A 16,698-nucleotide genomic window follows, 5' to 3' on the forward strand; every position below is an offset into this window, starting at 1 on the left:
TCTAATACTTTTAAATCAAATCAAATAAAAAAAAACGCTTTTTACAATTAATATCTAAAATATATTCAGGTGAATAGCCACACTGGCAGTGGAAGCAGTAAGAACATTCCTATTTTGAGTTCATGTAAACTTTGATACCATTTATAGTGGAGAGTGAGCAACTAGTCAAAGGCAGGTGGCATAAACTGGGTGGTGGGCAGCTGATCTGTGGTGGGTGACTTCCAGAGACATTCATCAGTCTGGCTGGACAGGTGACAGGAAAACCTGAGGGTTGAACATCCATCAGTCTCAGACCAGACAAGTGAGCAGTCAAATTTAATTAGTTTGCTTCAGCAGCGCTCTCTCCTGCCCAGGACCGCAAGATGCAGAGAAAAGAGGAGAGGGCTAAGAAACGGATTAATGAAATAAAGGCCAGAATAGAGAGTAAATAAGAGGGGTCAGATAGAGATGAATGAAAATAAGGCCTGTGTAAAAGAAGTAGACGAGGAGACTGCAGTAAGGTTGAACAAAATGAGGGCCATGAAGCAAAAAAAAAAAAAAAATGGAACGATATAATTAAGGCATAGGAACGAGGTAATTAAAGCATGGGAACAAGATCATTAAGGCGTGGCCATGACTTATTAAGGTGTGGGAACGAGTTAATTAAATCTAGCTGGAGAATAATAAAGCTCGCTTTTCTGTAAATTAATGCACATGAAGAAGACGGGACATTACATTAAAGCTCCAATCCAAGGATAATCGTTTGTGATAAAATGTTGGTTTCATTTTATTTTAATCTTGGAATGAATTATGGTGATATTTTGGAGTCTCTCTCAGAAAGACATGGAATAATTATTAGTAAAAGACACTTAATTCTCATAATAAAAGCTAACAGGCTCAGATGCAGACAGCGTACAGACCCGTTAACCCTCATAAGGCAGTCATTTTCTGCACAACCCCTGAGAGCTGCTTGCTTTTTTAACTGTGAAACCAAAGGACTTTTGGCCACGCCTTAATGACTACGATTTAATAACCTCATTTTCACGCCATATTAAGTTGTGGCCACATCTTAGGATCTTACATTATTAGGATCTCACATTATTATTGTTTTTTTTTTTACATGATGTCACCTTAGGGGCTCCGTCCTTCAGTCTATTTTTCGGCAGCTGGGGTACATTTTCAGTGTAATCCAAAAACTGCACCCTGCTGCCTGACAAACTGAACCAACTCCTTAGCTTAGCATATGGAGATTCTCAGAAGGGTGGCGGTGTAATTTTAATGATTCAACTTATGATACATTTAAACAGCATGTCAAATGTTGTTTATTTTCTCCTAGGCAACTCACAGAATACATTAACTAGCCTGTTTTATTTTACAGCTTGGGAGCTTGCAGTCAAGCATGCAGGGAATATTTTGCCACCAAAAAAAAGTTTTAGAAAAAAACATTTTACAAAAATTGCACCACACACCCAAAGGTCATCAGTGTTCACTTTAAGTAAATAAAATTCTAAATATTTTGTCTACGTTTTTTATTCACAAACCTAATTTAGCAATCTGCAAAAGTGTGAAAAAAAGTATTTACATTAATTACTCAGGTAGAAGTATAGAGACTAGGGTTTAACATAAAACTCAACAAAAACTTAACATTTTACTCAACTAAAAGTGTAAAAGAAGTGGTTACAAAACTACTTAAAGTATAAATGTAAACATAATGTAAGGGGGAATAAATGCCAGAAGGACAAAAGCTTAGGAAATACCACAGAAGCCTATAGTGCACTACCAACTCCTAGATATTTTTTCAGTCATCTGAAAAATAATTACTCCAGTGAAGTACAGAGACCGCAAATTTATACTTAAGTGAGGTAATAAAGTATTTGTACTTCACTTCTTGACAATTCTACCACTCTTTACCACTAGTAGTTTCACATAGACTGGTTAATAAGAAACCTGAAACTCCTTTCTTCTAAATGAAAACTAAGAATCTGTGTGACTAATAAACACATCAGCCAAACACTAGATGGCAGTGTCATACCAGAATTCACCTAGACTACACATTAAACTCTGACGAGCCTCCATCTTTTTTCAGAAAAGACTTTTAACCATAAACGAGTAGACTTTACTGAACTCATAACATGTGTTGCCGTTTCTGAAGAGAGGTCTGCCTAGTTAACATCTCCCCTGTTCAGAAAAGATAGAAAATCGGTGTATCCCTAGTTTAGTGATTTCTTTAACAATCATCTACAGCTCTGGGAGAAAAAAAATAAGATACCCCTAAAAAATTATGAGTTTCTTTGATTTTACCTAATTGAAAACCTCTGGAATATAATCAAGAGGAAGATGGATGATCACAAGCCATCAAACCAAGATGAACTGCTTTTTTTCCATAAAATTATTCAAAAGCAGTGTGCAAGACTGGTGGAGGAGAACATGCCAAGATGCATAAAACTGTGATTAAAAAACAGGTTTATTCCGCTAAATATAGCATTTATGAACTTTTAAAACGTATGATATGAACTTATTTTCTTTGCATTATATGAGGTGTGAAAGCTCTGCATCTGTTTGTTATTTCATCTATTTCTCATTTTCTGCAAATAACTGCTCTAATTGAAAATATTTTTATTTGGGATTTGGGAGAAATGCTGTCTGTGGTTTATAGAATAAAACAACAATGTTCATTTTACTCAAACATATACCTATAAATAGCTGTATATTGATAGTTTATGTGGTTTATGGATGCTCATCTCTGGTTTACGGAGAAAACAGTCTTGAAACACAACTACTGTTTTTTTTTTTCTCTACACATTAGTTTATTTCATCCAGCTTGTAGACTATGTTTACATGTGCACCTAGGTCTTAATATAGTATTTATCCTTTTAAAACAGTTCATTAAACGTGATACAAATTTACATCATATAGTATTGATAAGAAAATACTGATAATTTCAGTAGAAATCTATACCTTAGGATTTATCTATCAAGCAAAAAAAAAATATTGCTCATTATATAAAAAACAAAAACAAAACAAGGAGTTGACACAAACAAGGTTTAAAAGCCCATTAGTATGGTGGTCACATACAGGTCTCCTCCAGAAATGAAATGAAATTCACAGTATGACAAACAGCATGTTATAATCTTCATTTTGTCCTCCCCATCAAATCTGAGCAAAACCTCTCGCTAAAATCATCAAGTGGCTACAAATTGCGCAGAGACCTCAGTTTGAAGAGATGATCCACAATTGAAAACTAAAAAAAAAAACAATCATGAGATGTAAGTTTAGCAAAATTGAAAAGAAAAGAAAAAAACAGTAAAAATACACATTGTGTCGATTAGAAAATAAATACATTTACTGTGGTTACAATCCCCAAGTATGTGTGTAGTGGTTAGCATATAAAATAAATTAACAATGCTTTTCTAAAACTCCATTCATAAGGTCACTCGTGCTTTTACAAAGAACAGTTTGGAATAAGAGCATTAGATCCCAACCCTCCCCCCGTTCATACTATGTCATGTAAAATTATGTACCAGTAAAAGCCAGTTGTTGTGATGCAAGCTCGTTAAAGTGTCTGTGTAAAAAGGAGAGAAGTGTAGGTAGAAAGGTATAGGCTCTGGTCACAGTCTTCCAGTGTTTGGGATTCTCATCAGGTATTTTTGCAGGCGAGCCTGCAGGTAGGCTAGAACTAGAGAGAGAGCGAGTGAGAGAGAGAGAGAGAGAGAGAGAGAGAGGAGAGGAAAGATTTTGAGCTACTGTTGTTACAGTATGGATGGAGATCCACTGGACAAGAGCACTGGATGAAACTGTGGGAATCTCAGGTGTGCTTGCTTTTTTTTTTAGCAAGCAGTTCAGTCACATTCAACATGTACCACTTCGTTACATCCATTATAGTAAAATGTATTGTGTTTTGTTGTTTATAGCCTTGGTGCTTCCATGACTGCCATCCATATATCTGTTATTGATGCAAGTGTTTAAATGTTCAAAGCAGGAGCAGCAATTGTAGAAATCATAGTGTAAATTACTACTGTCCAAAGAAAAACATGGATTTCCAAAATGGTATCTCAAAGGAGATAACCGTAACTTTGAATAGAAGTTTAAGATGCAGTCGTACACATTTCTTTTTTAAATGAAAGCAGTAGTATTCTTAAGTGAGGAGGCGTCAAAATATTCCGATAAATGTGCTGCCACTGTGACCATCCCTTCAAAGCCAAATATATTAATTCTAAAATATTTGAGTTTTAAAAGTTTTTCTGGCCACATTACATCTTATTGACAGTTTTTTTTGTTACCTGGCAACCTTAGCGCTGCTAATGGCACTGATACAAGAGCTACTACAAATATGGTGATTTCAGAACAGCAGTCAGTCAGTCTTTATCTGTTCGCTCACACATTGTTAAACAAAAGCAATTGCTGACAAGCTATAATGCAGCAAAAACAATCCTTGCTAAAAATAACCAGATTCATCTGCTCTGAAAGGAAACTGAACTACGCTGAATGTACGTTATAAAAGTACTCTTCCACATGCTTGGTGCTTTTGTCCCCAAAAAATTACAAAAAATACAGAGCAGCTACAGGTTTCAAACAATGGAGAAAAGTTAAAAATTGTCAAAAATGGAGACACGTTTTTTTACTGGACAGCAGCAAAATCAAGTCATTATAACTGACAGAAAGGAATGCATTAAAATAGTAAGGTCTTTCCCTTGTTTATGCAGAGATACGCCTGGTACTGTGATGTAGGCCCATTTGTTTGTAGGTATTTAGCTAGTATTCTACTGTCTTGGAGGCATCAGAGGAAACACACTGAGCTCAGTCATTATTATCCACCCAGAGGTAGGTAGACTCCACCTTGCGTTACGAAGCAGCACAGTATCAGGGAAGGTATGCGAGTCATGAAAAGGAAATGCAGGTGTGTGAGTGTGAGTGTTTTGGTTCATGGAAAGTGAGAGAAGGTGCGTATCTTTGTTAGATAAGGCTAAATGCAGCCGGCCTGCAACGTGCCTACTGCACATGTGCTTACATATCGCTGCCTGTGTTCACATCTACACCATTTCAAAGTTACACAACTGCTAAAAGGCCCGGTGGTGATCCGCTGTGGGTCAGAGTTCATTTCAGACCCCTGAACGTGCCACAGCACCTCACCTCGATGTTAGAAAAATTATTCCAAAAGTATCTGCATTGCTGCATTGTTCTGGGAGGGGTAGCAACACTCGTCATACATGAAAACATGAAAATCTTCCACTTCAGAGTGCACAGAACATAGTAGTCAGATATGTTCCTGGGTGGATGAAATGCATAAGGTAATGGGGTTGTACACATGTAATCAACGAAAAGATGTACTGAATAAAAATTAATCAGATGCCACAGACTTGCGTGACAGCCCTTGTTACACGGATTTGTACAAAACAATTACCAAAAATATGACTGATTTTTTTTTTAGGTTCTTGGCAATGATCGAAAGCATTAGCACAAGGCCTGCATCCTAATTTGTGCAGCACATTAGCTTCAAAATGTACCTCCCAATCAATTAAACCCTTACATAAAAGATAAAAGATCAATCACATCCTCATACACAAAGCATCCTATTTAGCATATGTTTGATAAAAACGAATGAATCTCTCGAGAAATACTAGAAAAGTACATCAGATGCGAATGCAAATATGACTTAGCATTAGCGGGAACATTAGGAAATAATCCCACACTCCTCTCTTAGTTTAAGAGTATAATAATGCCAGAAGACTGGCCTTCAGCAGTTACTATTGTAACCATGAAGAATGGAAGTCACTGTAATTTGTTCTAGCTTCAGACACCGGAGCCATGTTCTAGCTTCAGACACCGGAGCCACGTGACTCCAGACGGAGCATCGTCTAGGCGAAAGCGGATTGTCGTCAGTGATAGCGCTTCTCCCAGGAGAACAGTTTTCCTCCGTCGTTCCATATGCAGCAGGTAGAACCTGCAGACGTGCAATTAACTGATTGATCAATCAATTAGTCAATTATTCATTCATACATTCACTCACATTGGTCAAGTCAAGTCCATTATTATTATTATTATTATTCATTTTTGGGCCCCCGAACATGGAGGGAAGCGTACAGATGCTTCCTGTGGTTGAAGAGAAGTGCTGTAGGATGCAGTTTATGGAGGCCATTTCTACAGGAGACCTTCCTTTGTTTTAGGCTTTGCGAGTCACTTAAGAGTCGAGAGACAGGCATCATTAGTCCTATGGCACGAGAGATGGTGTTGGCATGTTTTTTGTTGTTGTCGTTGTGGTTGCAGTAGTAGTAGTAGTAGTGGTATTTTGCAAGGGGTGTTTAAATGTATTGTGCTTGTGGATGACTACTATAAAAAAGAGTATTACTCAAGAGTCACTATATACTGTAAATATACAGTATACACACACCGTCTATGCACACTGTATGTATTGTGTGTGTTCATGTTGCGTCCCATGCCGCAGTGCCTTTCTTCTTTTGTTTGTGGCTCATCTCTACAGTGTGATCACAGTTCCGTCTTCTTCTAGATTCCTCCTCTCTAAGCCCCTCTCATTGGTGCTCAATGACCCCACACTGGAGCTAGTCGCCATTGCACCGTTAGAATGGCGGAGGTTAAGGTGAGGCTCGTACCTGGGCAGACTTGGCATGCTATAGCTGGCCGTGGCCCCTGCTGCAGACAGCGGAGCAAGTCGCATGTCTCCTCCGGTCTCAATCACCAAGTCCTCTTCCTCGTCGTCGTCGCTTTCCACCTCCTCCGGCCGGAAGTTCTGAATGATGTGCGACGGGGTCATCGCCACAGCTCCTGGCGCTGAGTAGCTGTAGTAACTGGCTCCACTGTCAGATGATCGCCCTGAGCTGCCTGAAGCAGCCCCACCCCCGCTGTTGCTGTTACGTACCACGTTGTTGCGTTGGTTGGCTGGCTTCACGGTGATGATGAGGTTGTGGCTGTTGGCAATCATCATGTCCGTAACCTGGTCCAGGGATTTGCCAGCCACCTCGATGCCGTTGACCTCCAGCACCTCGTCGTTGACAGCCAGAAGACCCGTGCTCTCAGCCAGGCCGCCGGGCACCAAGCGAGAGATGAAGATGCCAGGGACCTTCTCCAGGCCCTGGGGCGTGACCCGTACGCTGGAGCCATCGCGGATGTAGAAGCCCAGCGGTTTCTCCTGTCCGTGCTTGTATAGACGCACTCGCCGGTGTGTCTCGGGAAGGATATCCACGTCAATGATGGAGGAGACAGGCCTAAAGTCTTTCGGCAGGCTGATGATGACTGGAGGTTTCTTCCTGTTGGCGTCCGGTCGCAGGAGGACTGCTGCCAGTGCTGCCGGAGTCTTCTTACGGGTCAAGGAGTTGGTGCCGAATGCAGAGTATTCCGCCTCCTCTGCAGAAACAAAGCAGATAACAGAGAGCAAGCTGTTAGATTTGTTTATTAGAGCTATAATGATTAAAAAACACATTACTTGGACAGAAGAAGGCAGTAGAGTCAATGTAGTGTTTACCTAAAAACAAAAGCACTCCATTATGCCCTGTAATGTTGATATGATGAGTATAATAATTCAAAAGAGACTGCAGATGGGAAAAACAGTTATGGCACAGACCTCAAATTGCATAATGGTTTAAATAGAAATTATTTAGAAACTAGATTGTGTGTAATTGTATGCATTCAAGCTAGAGGGTCACAAAACAATGAGAACAAAGGATTATTCAGAACTTTCAGTTCTTTTGACATCATCTTGTAAATCACAAGCCAAAATTGGTATAGACTCAAAAGAATTAAATGAATTAGCTGCAGATTTTTTTTTATTATATATAGACTGCAGATGTATCAAGAAGCACTGACATTAGCATGTTTACAGCCAATCACAAGCTTAGATTCAAAAAGAAGCACATTAACTGCTCCACTGATACCAATAAAACTCACTTTTGTCCATTTGGTGCACTCTCTGAACACTTACAGACATGGACCGAAAAGAGCAGTACTTTTAGAAATTGTTGCCACAGTGTAGCCAATAGTTTAAGCATGAAACCAAACAACTACTGCCACAAATGCACAGAAAAGAAGAAACTCACACACTGGTGATGCAGGTTATAATTATTCTACATCCACACGCTGCAAAGTATTTAGTTCAAGGCCTTACAGACCACCGCTACTGCCTATTTTGTCTTTTTTTGTAGGAAGTACATTACAACCTTTTCCACTGCCGCCATGTTTGTTGTTCTCCAAAGCATTTGACTTTGTACTGCCCTCTAGTGGATGGATCTATTTTCTTAATTTTCACACCAATGTAAAGGACAATCAGAAATCTGTGGACAGTAGTGCCGGGCGGTAGTGCATATCACAGTATTTTGCAAGATTCCGACGGTTTCACAATATATCATAGTATTTTGTTTTTTATTATTATTTATTTATTGTTTTTTATGACTGGGCTTTAATATAGGGTTGTGACTTACTGTACTGTTAGGGATACATAAAATATCAAACATTAAGGCTTTAAACGAAGGCTAAGGATTATTATTTGTTTTACTTTACAGCTGAAGACTTTAAACAATAGACCTTAAAAAGAGATACGCCAACAACTTTAACTTAAAATACTCAAATTTTAAGTATTTAAAAGATATATATTTTCAAAAGCTTTATTGCACAAGAAAACACAAGTTTAATATCAATTTTGCAGTGTGTTATTATTAAAGCCATTAGAGGCATTAACATATTTAAGCAGCAGTTTTTCACTTTCACAATTCCCCTAGTTTTCCAGTTAACAAATACATTCAGTTCAGTGAGCATTAATATTATCCTTTAAGCTACAGTATTAATATATTTAAAAGGGCACTAGCAGGCAATAATGTTGACATGTTTTGAATGTAAAGGGAGTCTAAATTATCCTAAAGAGGAATTATTTGGGTATTGGGTACTTCAATAATGTGTCCAGTACTGTAAAATATTTATGTTTAAATGTTAAAACACCTTCTAATGTGTACAGACTCAATTACTTCCCGACTGCATTCCTTTCTACTTAAAGACCCATTCTCACGGCTTTGTTGTAAGAGGAGACCTAAAGGGGATCCCAAGGAGAAAACTGCCCGCCTCGTTAGTTTCACCTCTGATCTGAAGTGTAATCTACTGTAAACCCAGGCCAGGAGTTCTGCCTGCCCTCCCTCTCCTTTCCTCCCGCCCTTCAATGGGTCTCCCTCTTTCCTTCTCTCCCTCTCTCCCTCTCTCTCTCTCTTACTCTCAGTCAGCAAGCATTCGCAAATTCCTCAGAGGCTTACTCACAGGGCTGTGCTGCATGGACTTTCACCTGTGAGAAAATCAAACTCGGGATTAAAAGAACTATGGGAGGTGGCTGAGGAGTGAGAGAAAGAAAGAAATAAAGACCTGAGACAAGCAGACCAACGGAACCAGACAGATAGCAATACTAATGGAGGAAATCAAAGGCATAGTAGAACATAGCTGTAGATATAATGAAAAAAAAAACGTAGATAGGAAATATAATGAGAGAATAGATGATAACCGTGTGAGAAAGTGCATGGTCACCATTGTCCCATAGAAAAGCTAATGGTTAACCTGAGCTTCTAATCATTAACTTCTTAAACATCAGTGCACATGTGTGAGTAATTCTACAGCTTCCGAACTCTATGGTCTAAAGCCAGAAAACGGAGAAAAACAACATCTGAGAAATTATGACAGTAATGATATTGTATACAGTTTATACACAGACACAAACACACACATACCAGATATATTAGCCCATAGCAGTATAGAGATCATATATATAAGTAGTGGTGAAGCCTGACCATTAGATCCCTAATAACTCCCCTCTGACCATCAACATTCCAAAAGTATTCTGGGAAAAATAAAGCACAAAGTTTAAGGTATCATATAAACAGGAAGTAAATAATTAATAACTATATATATATATATATATATATATATATATATATATATATATATATATATATATATATATATATAAATAGGCCTTATGAAAGGATATTTTTATTTTTATTATTAATAATACTGTTTGGCTGCTTTTCGCCTCAATTAAGTCAATCTCAATCCCCACTTCCTCGCCATGACTCTCTCTATCAGACAGTGTACCAGCACTTCCTCTGAAACACATTAAAGCACCAAAATGCTTTTAACACAATATCACAGAACAGCTGGCTGTTACAACAGATAACACCAAGTATCACGCTGAGTGATGGGGAGATGAAAGGCCATCCTATGGACACAGAGAGAGTGCAGCCACTTATGCTTTCTGAAACTTGTGGCCACAAATGGATGTGGCATCAGTTTCTAGTGAATTCAAAATCTCCTAATGACAGAGCCAACACTTAGATAGCTGTGCCACTCAAGTGCAGCGTGGACCTTTACCATAGTAGAGCTACACTCTCCTTCAGCTACACACCTAAATGCAATTTATTGAGATTTTAAATGATAGACTAACATAAAGTTGCACGTAATAGTGAATTGGAATGAAAATGATGGATGGATGGAGCTAAATACAGGGCAATCCTGGAAGAAAACCTGTTTGAGGCTGCAAATGAATTAAGACTGGTAAGGAGATTCACCTTCCAGCTACAGTGGAATGGTTTTGATTAAAATATATTCATGTGTTAGAATGGCCCAGTCAAAGTCCTGACCTAAAAATACCATTGAGTATCTATGGCAAAATATGATAATTGCTGTCGACAGATACTCTCCATCCAACCTGGCTGATCTTGAGCTATTCTGCGAAGAAGAATGGGCCAAAATCTCAGTCTTTAGAAGCGTAAAACTGGTAGAGACATTCCCCAAAAGACTTGCAGCTGTAATGGCTCTACGAAGTATTGAATACTTTTGCAGGCCAAACATTTTAGATTTTTATTTGATTAAAACTTTAAAAAACGTGTTTCATATTGTTCCACTTCACAATTGTGTGCTACTTTGTATCAAAATCTCAATAAAGTACATTTAAGTTTGTTGTTGTAAGGTAACAAAGAAGGAACAGCATTTGGGGGCTAAAGGTGTCTGTGAACTGAGTCCCTGCGCTTTCCTCCAAACGTGCTGGTTATTCGGCAATGCTGCATCAACAGAAGTTCAAAAAGAGGCAGTGGCTGACTTCACATTTATCGGAGAAGAAATGTGCTAATCTTCACCCTCCTGGTGTTGGGGCATCACTGTGGCTTGTTATGGCTTCAGTCAAGCATCATCTACTGGTGGAGTGTCTGATCTAAGAATAGCTGGAATGGGTTGAAAGTGAAAAGGTAACTTCATGCCAATGCAAGAACCTAAATATAGCACACCACACACACAAACACACACACAGAAGTGTTACAGTCTGCCTTTCAGTTCCCATGAGATAAAAAACTCACACCCACATTCATATTCATTTTCCTAAATACACTCCCTCATACCTGCAGGTATAACAGTGAAAGCTCATTTTCTCACTCACTTGCTCTCATTAAGACTTCAATAATTCATTCCTGCACATGCATGAGCGCACACCCACACACACACACACACAAAGGCTGTGTAAGCATCCTCTATGGAACATGCGTGTTCAAGCTGATCTGTGGTATGTACAGTCAAGCAGTCAAGCATGTTAGCACATCTCTTATCTCTCAATCTCCTCCATCTTTCTTCTCCTACTCAATCCTCTCATCTCCTATACTGACTGTCCTAGAACAATGGGCTTACAGTTGATGATATAGGACAGATTGCAAAGGCCCTGAGGGTCCCTCACAGAAGCTCTAAACAAACAAAGGAGACAGGATGTGTGTGTGTGTGTGTTCTATACACAGCTTTTGGACTTCGTATAGAACTAGAATAGAAGTGTTTTAAAGAAGAATTATTCAGAAATTTGCATTGCTTGCTCCAGGGCTTCCACTACAGTGAGGAAGTAATACTTTAAGCCACACCTCAAGGAGGACACGCTTTATACATGCATTTACGGTCAAGCTAAGAGATACAAAATAGTCACAGAAAGGGAAAGGAGCATGTGGATTGAGGCAGTAGAGTATTATTGAAAACTTGAATAAAACAAGTTCTCTATCAAAAACAGAGTTGAGTAGAAGTGGAAGTGTTCTATAAGCACCACATTTGGACGTGGAATATGAAAGTATTCCACATTTACTGTATCTTAGTATTGCAAGTAGCTTATTCTTAAATGCACTACTGAAGTACTGAAAGTAAAAGTACAGTACTGTGTTATGTAGTTGTTACAGACAGCAGTGGAAAATTATGAAAGTGAAAGGCAGACCAGAAGCAGCGTGGTCTTCTTATAAGATCAAATGTATCGCTTGATTCACTAATGTGTAATGAGCAGCTTCATCAAACCCAGGGACAGTGCTGAGCATCTGCCTCTCTGGTAGTAATAATGTGGGTTTGGAATGATTCCTAACCTTTTTATAATTGTAAAATCGATGCAGCACATAAAAAATATATCAGAGTAAAAGTATTAAACTCATCCAAAATATGTAATGAGTTAAAAGTAGAAGAAGTAGGAGAAAAATAATACTCCTGTAGATACAGATACTGCATTTAGTGGTTAGGTACAGTAGTGAAGTAGTTCTACTTTGTTATGCATACATCTCTGCAATAGAGTGTGCATCAGACAGCAAAGTGTTCTCAATTTATTCAGTTGCCTTTCTGAGCATTGTGTCAAATTCTGTCTTCCAGCCAAAATATGCCTCCCTTCAAATGCACACTCATCATGCAGCTAAATCAGTGCAACATGCTTTTTCTTCTTCTATTGTTTAATGGGTGACAGTAGCCTGTTACCAAAATGAAAACGTCCAGACAAGACAATGTACACGTCAAAGCACCCTATATTTCTTACTGCATAAGAAATTGGTATGTGTGTTCCTTATCTAATAAACCTGCATCTATTAAACCTCAATCTAAATCTCATGATTTAACTTTTTTTTAATATTCAGCATTTGAATCATTTTAGCTATTTGTTTTGACCCCTTGTGTAGTAATGTTTCACTGCACACTCGTGCACACGCACCTACACTACAACACCTGAGAGTCTTTTCAGCACAAAGCTCTGCCCTCCCTTTGTGAAACCTGAGGCCCTCACCACGGAAACCAAGCCAGTCATCACCACGTCCCATTACAACCATCACAAAGAAAGCCCTGAGTCCTAATCACAAACACACACAACCTCGCTCCTCTCACGGTCATCCTCTGACCCCTGATAAACGCTCACCACACTGACCATCCTGATCAATAGACTGGGGAGCGCATCAATAATGTAGAAGCTCAACCTACTGCAGACCAGTGTGCAGAATATAGGGGAGCCAATTCCCTAAGCCCCACTTAAATTAAACCCTCATTTCATTTCAGCACATAAAGCCCTAGTGCATTAATACATGCTGATGTCAACAATTTTACTATGTTGTAGCAGGAGAAATGTGAGGGTCAGGGCATGTCGATATCCCACATTAAACACTATAGCTAGGATTAGCAAGGTTTGTACAGTCATGAAAAACCTACAAAAAAAGTCATAGAATTTGAGCATAGCAATTTCAAGGCCTGGATAAGTTTTGGAACATTAAAAATATCCAGAAAAAAAAAATCATGGAAATTGACTGATTTACCCAAACCACAACAGCTTTTCTCAATCACATGTTTTCGCTGGCTTAATGCAGTCTGGCTTCATTCAAACAAATATCAGGCATTGACATAAATATGCCAAAATGTTATTTAGCTAGTAAAATGTCATATTTCAAAGTTTTTTTGTGTTATCAATATTAGGAAAGATACAGGCCTACTATAACCAGTTTTGACATAAATTTTTAGTTTTATTGTCCATGTCATAAAAAAGTAAAAAAAAAAAAAATGTATAGGTTGAAAAGTGTGTGAACCATTTTCGACCCGTTTCCTTTATTGGAGCGGCCCGCGAGGTATTTTAGAAATAGAATGAAAGTTGGCCCGCTGTTAAGCAGGTTTTTATAATGTGAGATTCAAAGTTTGAACGCTAGGTGTCAGAGACGGCCAAAGAGTCTAAAAGCGGAGAGGGTGCGCATTTTTAGCGCCGAAAAACGGGCCAAAGAGTCTAAAAGCGAAGAGGGTGCGCAGTTGTAGCGCAGAAAAACTGGCCAAAGAGTCTAAAAGTGGAGAGAGTGCGCAGTTGTAGCGCAGAAAAACTGGCCAAAGAGTCTAAAAGCGGAGAGAGTGCGCAGTTGTTGTGCAGAAAAACAGGCCAACAAGTCTTAAAGTGGCGAGTGTTCAGTTGTAGTGCAGAAAAACGGGCCAAAGAGTCTAAATGTTGCCGTAATTAAGGAGTTTAATATTAGGAGACATCATGAAATGAAACATCAATTTGAAAAATCTTAGTTTACACAACACTGTCAAAGATAGATAAACATAGTAAGTCAAGTAAAATGGTGTGTAAATGAAAATAAATCAGGAAAATGTATTATTTAAAGTGGTATATTTCATTATTTGTTTTATTACAGAGTGTGGCCCGTGAGTTACTCAGTACTAGTAGGGAACAGTTTTTTAGCTTGCTGAGTTTGTTTGCTTGAAATAAAACCATCTGATGTAATATTTGCTTTACATTGGGTTACATAACCTAACCATTGTATAGATCACACAAACAAACACAGCCCTGTGCTTTAAACACATACAGCAGGGTGTAACTATCTTCTGCATCATACAAATATGTGAACATACAGCACTGAATAAAGTGAGATGTTTTATGTAGTTCACTTTAAAAGCTCTTTACCTTTGTCTGTGTCTGAATGTTCCAATTAATCACTTCTTCAAAACCTTACACAGACAAAAGTATTGGGACACCTGCACATTACACCTATTAGGTTTTTATAACTTTTCCCTTTCTTCTGAAGCTCCCCTTCTAGATCCATAGACTTTACACTGCCATCAGCCCATACTGTACAGCCCTATCAGCTTCTACTCTGCTGGGAAGGATCACTATAAGCCATACTCCTCTCTTTATTAACACCATGGCTGTGGAAGTGGTCAGCAGCATAAAGTTCCTGGGGGTGCACATCACAGACAACCTCACCCGGTCTGTAAACACCATGTCACTGGTCAAGAGGGCCCAGCAGCGTCTGCACTTCCTGCATAGGATAAAAAGAGCCCACCTGCCTCCGCCTATCCTTATTACTTTCTACGGACGCACCATAGAGAGCATTTTGACGAGCTGCATCTCTGTATGGTGTGGAGGCTGCTGCGCCTCTGACTGGAAGAATATGAGGAGAGTGGTGAGGACAGCGGAGAAAATCATTGGGACTTCTCTTCACCCCATCCAGGACCTTGCATTAGTACACTGCATATCCCGAGCGCACATCATCAGTGACCCCTTACATCCTCACTGTGGTTTGTTTTCCCTGCTGGCTTCTGGAAAAAGATACAGGAGTCTGAGGTGCATGACCACCAGGTTCTGTAACAGTTTTTCCACCAAGCTATTAGACTGTTAAACTCCTAAAACCTTGGTCAATTTAAGGAAACTCTGAGCCAATTGCCCAATATGTCTTAATAAGATTTCCCTTCATAACAATCTCAATGTCTTGTCTCTATGCTAGCATTAGCACTCCCCTTCACTGCAAGAGCATACCACATCCTGTTTTACAATATTATAATAAATCATAACCAAAAGAAACCACAAAAATCAACATAATCAGGGAGATGTTAAATCCTGCACCTGACATCTGGGGCTACACATAGGGCCCATTCCCTTCCCCTATACACTATTCTACCCTTAGAAAATTAAAACAATTTAAATAAAAAATTTCAGCTGGCTTATCTTGGTACATTACATCTTACTTACAAAAAACTCCTTTTTTGCTAATAGATGACAACCGATCCATCAGCCAAATTTAGATAGTAGATAATGGATTAGGAGATAATATGTAAATATATAAATGAAATAAATAATACTATTCCATACAAACAAATCATCTGAACGTGAGAAGTAAGCTCTTTTTGTAAAGAAAAATGCATTTTGTAAAGTTTGTAAAAGCAGACTGCATGGCTAGGTGCTTCGTTTTATACACCCAAGGCAATCGGACTGAATAAACAAATAACATCCATCACAGACTGTTATAGGCTTATTATAAGTTTATAGTCATCTTTTAAAAACACCTTTAGAGCCACTTTCACTCTCCAGCTTTTTGAGTTGTGATCATGGGTCATGTGCTTAATTGTGCCTGAATGAGTTTTCCTTGTTAAGCACTTTTATAACTATTTTTTGTTTTTTTACAGTGGAACGATGCTATGGCTGCTGTTAGTTTGTCACTTGTTGATTTATCCACACTGCACCCATATGCTGCACTGGCCAGATTACTCTGCCAAAAGCATACTGGTACTGCCAATACAAGCAATGTGAGTTACTTGTAAATGATAACTTCAGCTTAAATGTAATAAGGTTAGGCATGGTTGTAGCTGGAAATACTTTTTTCCGGAAGCATTTATGAATGAAGCCATAATAATAGTTGTATTTTATATGGAGAGACTATGGTTATCATTTCAGTGGTATTTTTATTACATCCTCCATTACAGCCAACTTATCACTTGGAAGCACGTCACACCTTCATTACACAAGTGGCCACTCACAGCACAAGTGAAGTGTTTAAAGTGTTACAAGTTTGAAATCAGACAGCACTAGTATATACACAAATCAGCCATAACATTAAAACCACTGACAGGTAAACTGAATAACACTGATTTTTTTTTGTATGAACAAAAAAAAAACCTTAATGCGTAATAAAGCTGTTAAATATCTGGATATTG

The 16,698-nt window shown here is 38.6% G+C and overlaps 1 protein-coding gene across 1 annotated transcript in view; it reads right to left on the reverse strand.

Annotated features, from left to right (window-relative positions):
• Positions 1-3,007: 3,007 nt before the first annotated feature.
• pard6b (par-6 partitioning defective 6 homolog beta (C. elegans)) overlaps positions 3,008-16,698 on the reverse strand; it is a 38,664-nt gene continuing 24,973 nt past the window's right edge. The window contains exon 3 of the mRNA XM_007249922.4: positions 3,008-7,338. Within this exon, the coding sequence (XP_007249984.2) occupies positions 6,452-7,338 (887 nt within the window). The 3' untranslated portion in view covers positions 3,008-6,451. The remainder of the gene's footprint in view (positions 7,339-16,698) is intronic.

This window comes from Astyanax mexicanus, chromosome 13 (assembly GCF_023375975.1).
Source record: "Astyanax mexicanus isolate ESR-SI-001 chromosome 13, AstMex3_surface, whole genome shotgun sequence".
Classification (NCBI taxonomy): domain Eukaryota; kingdom Metazoa; phylum Chordata; class Actinopteri; order Characiformes; family Acestrorhamphidae; genus Astyanax; species Astyanax mexicanus.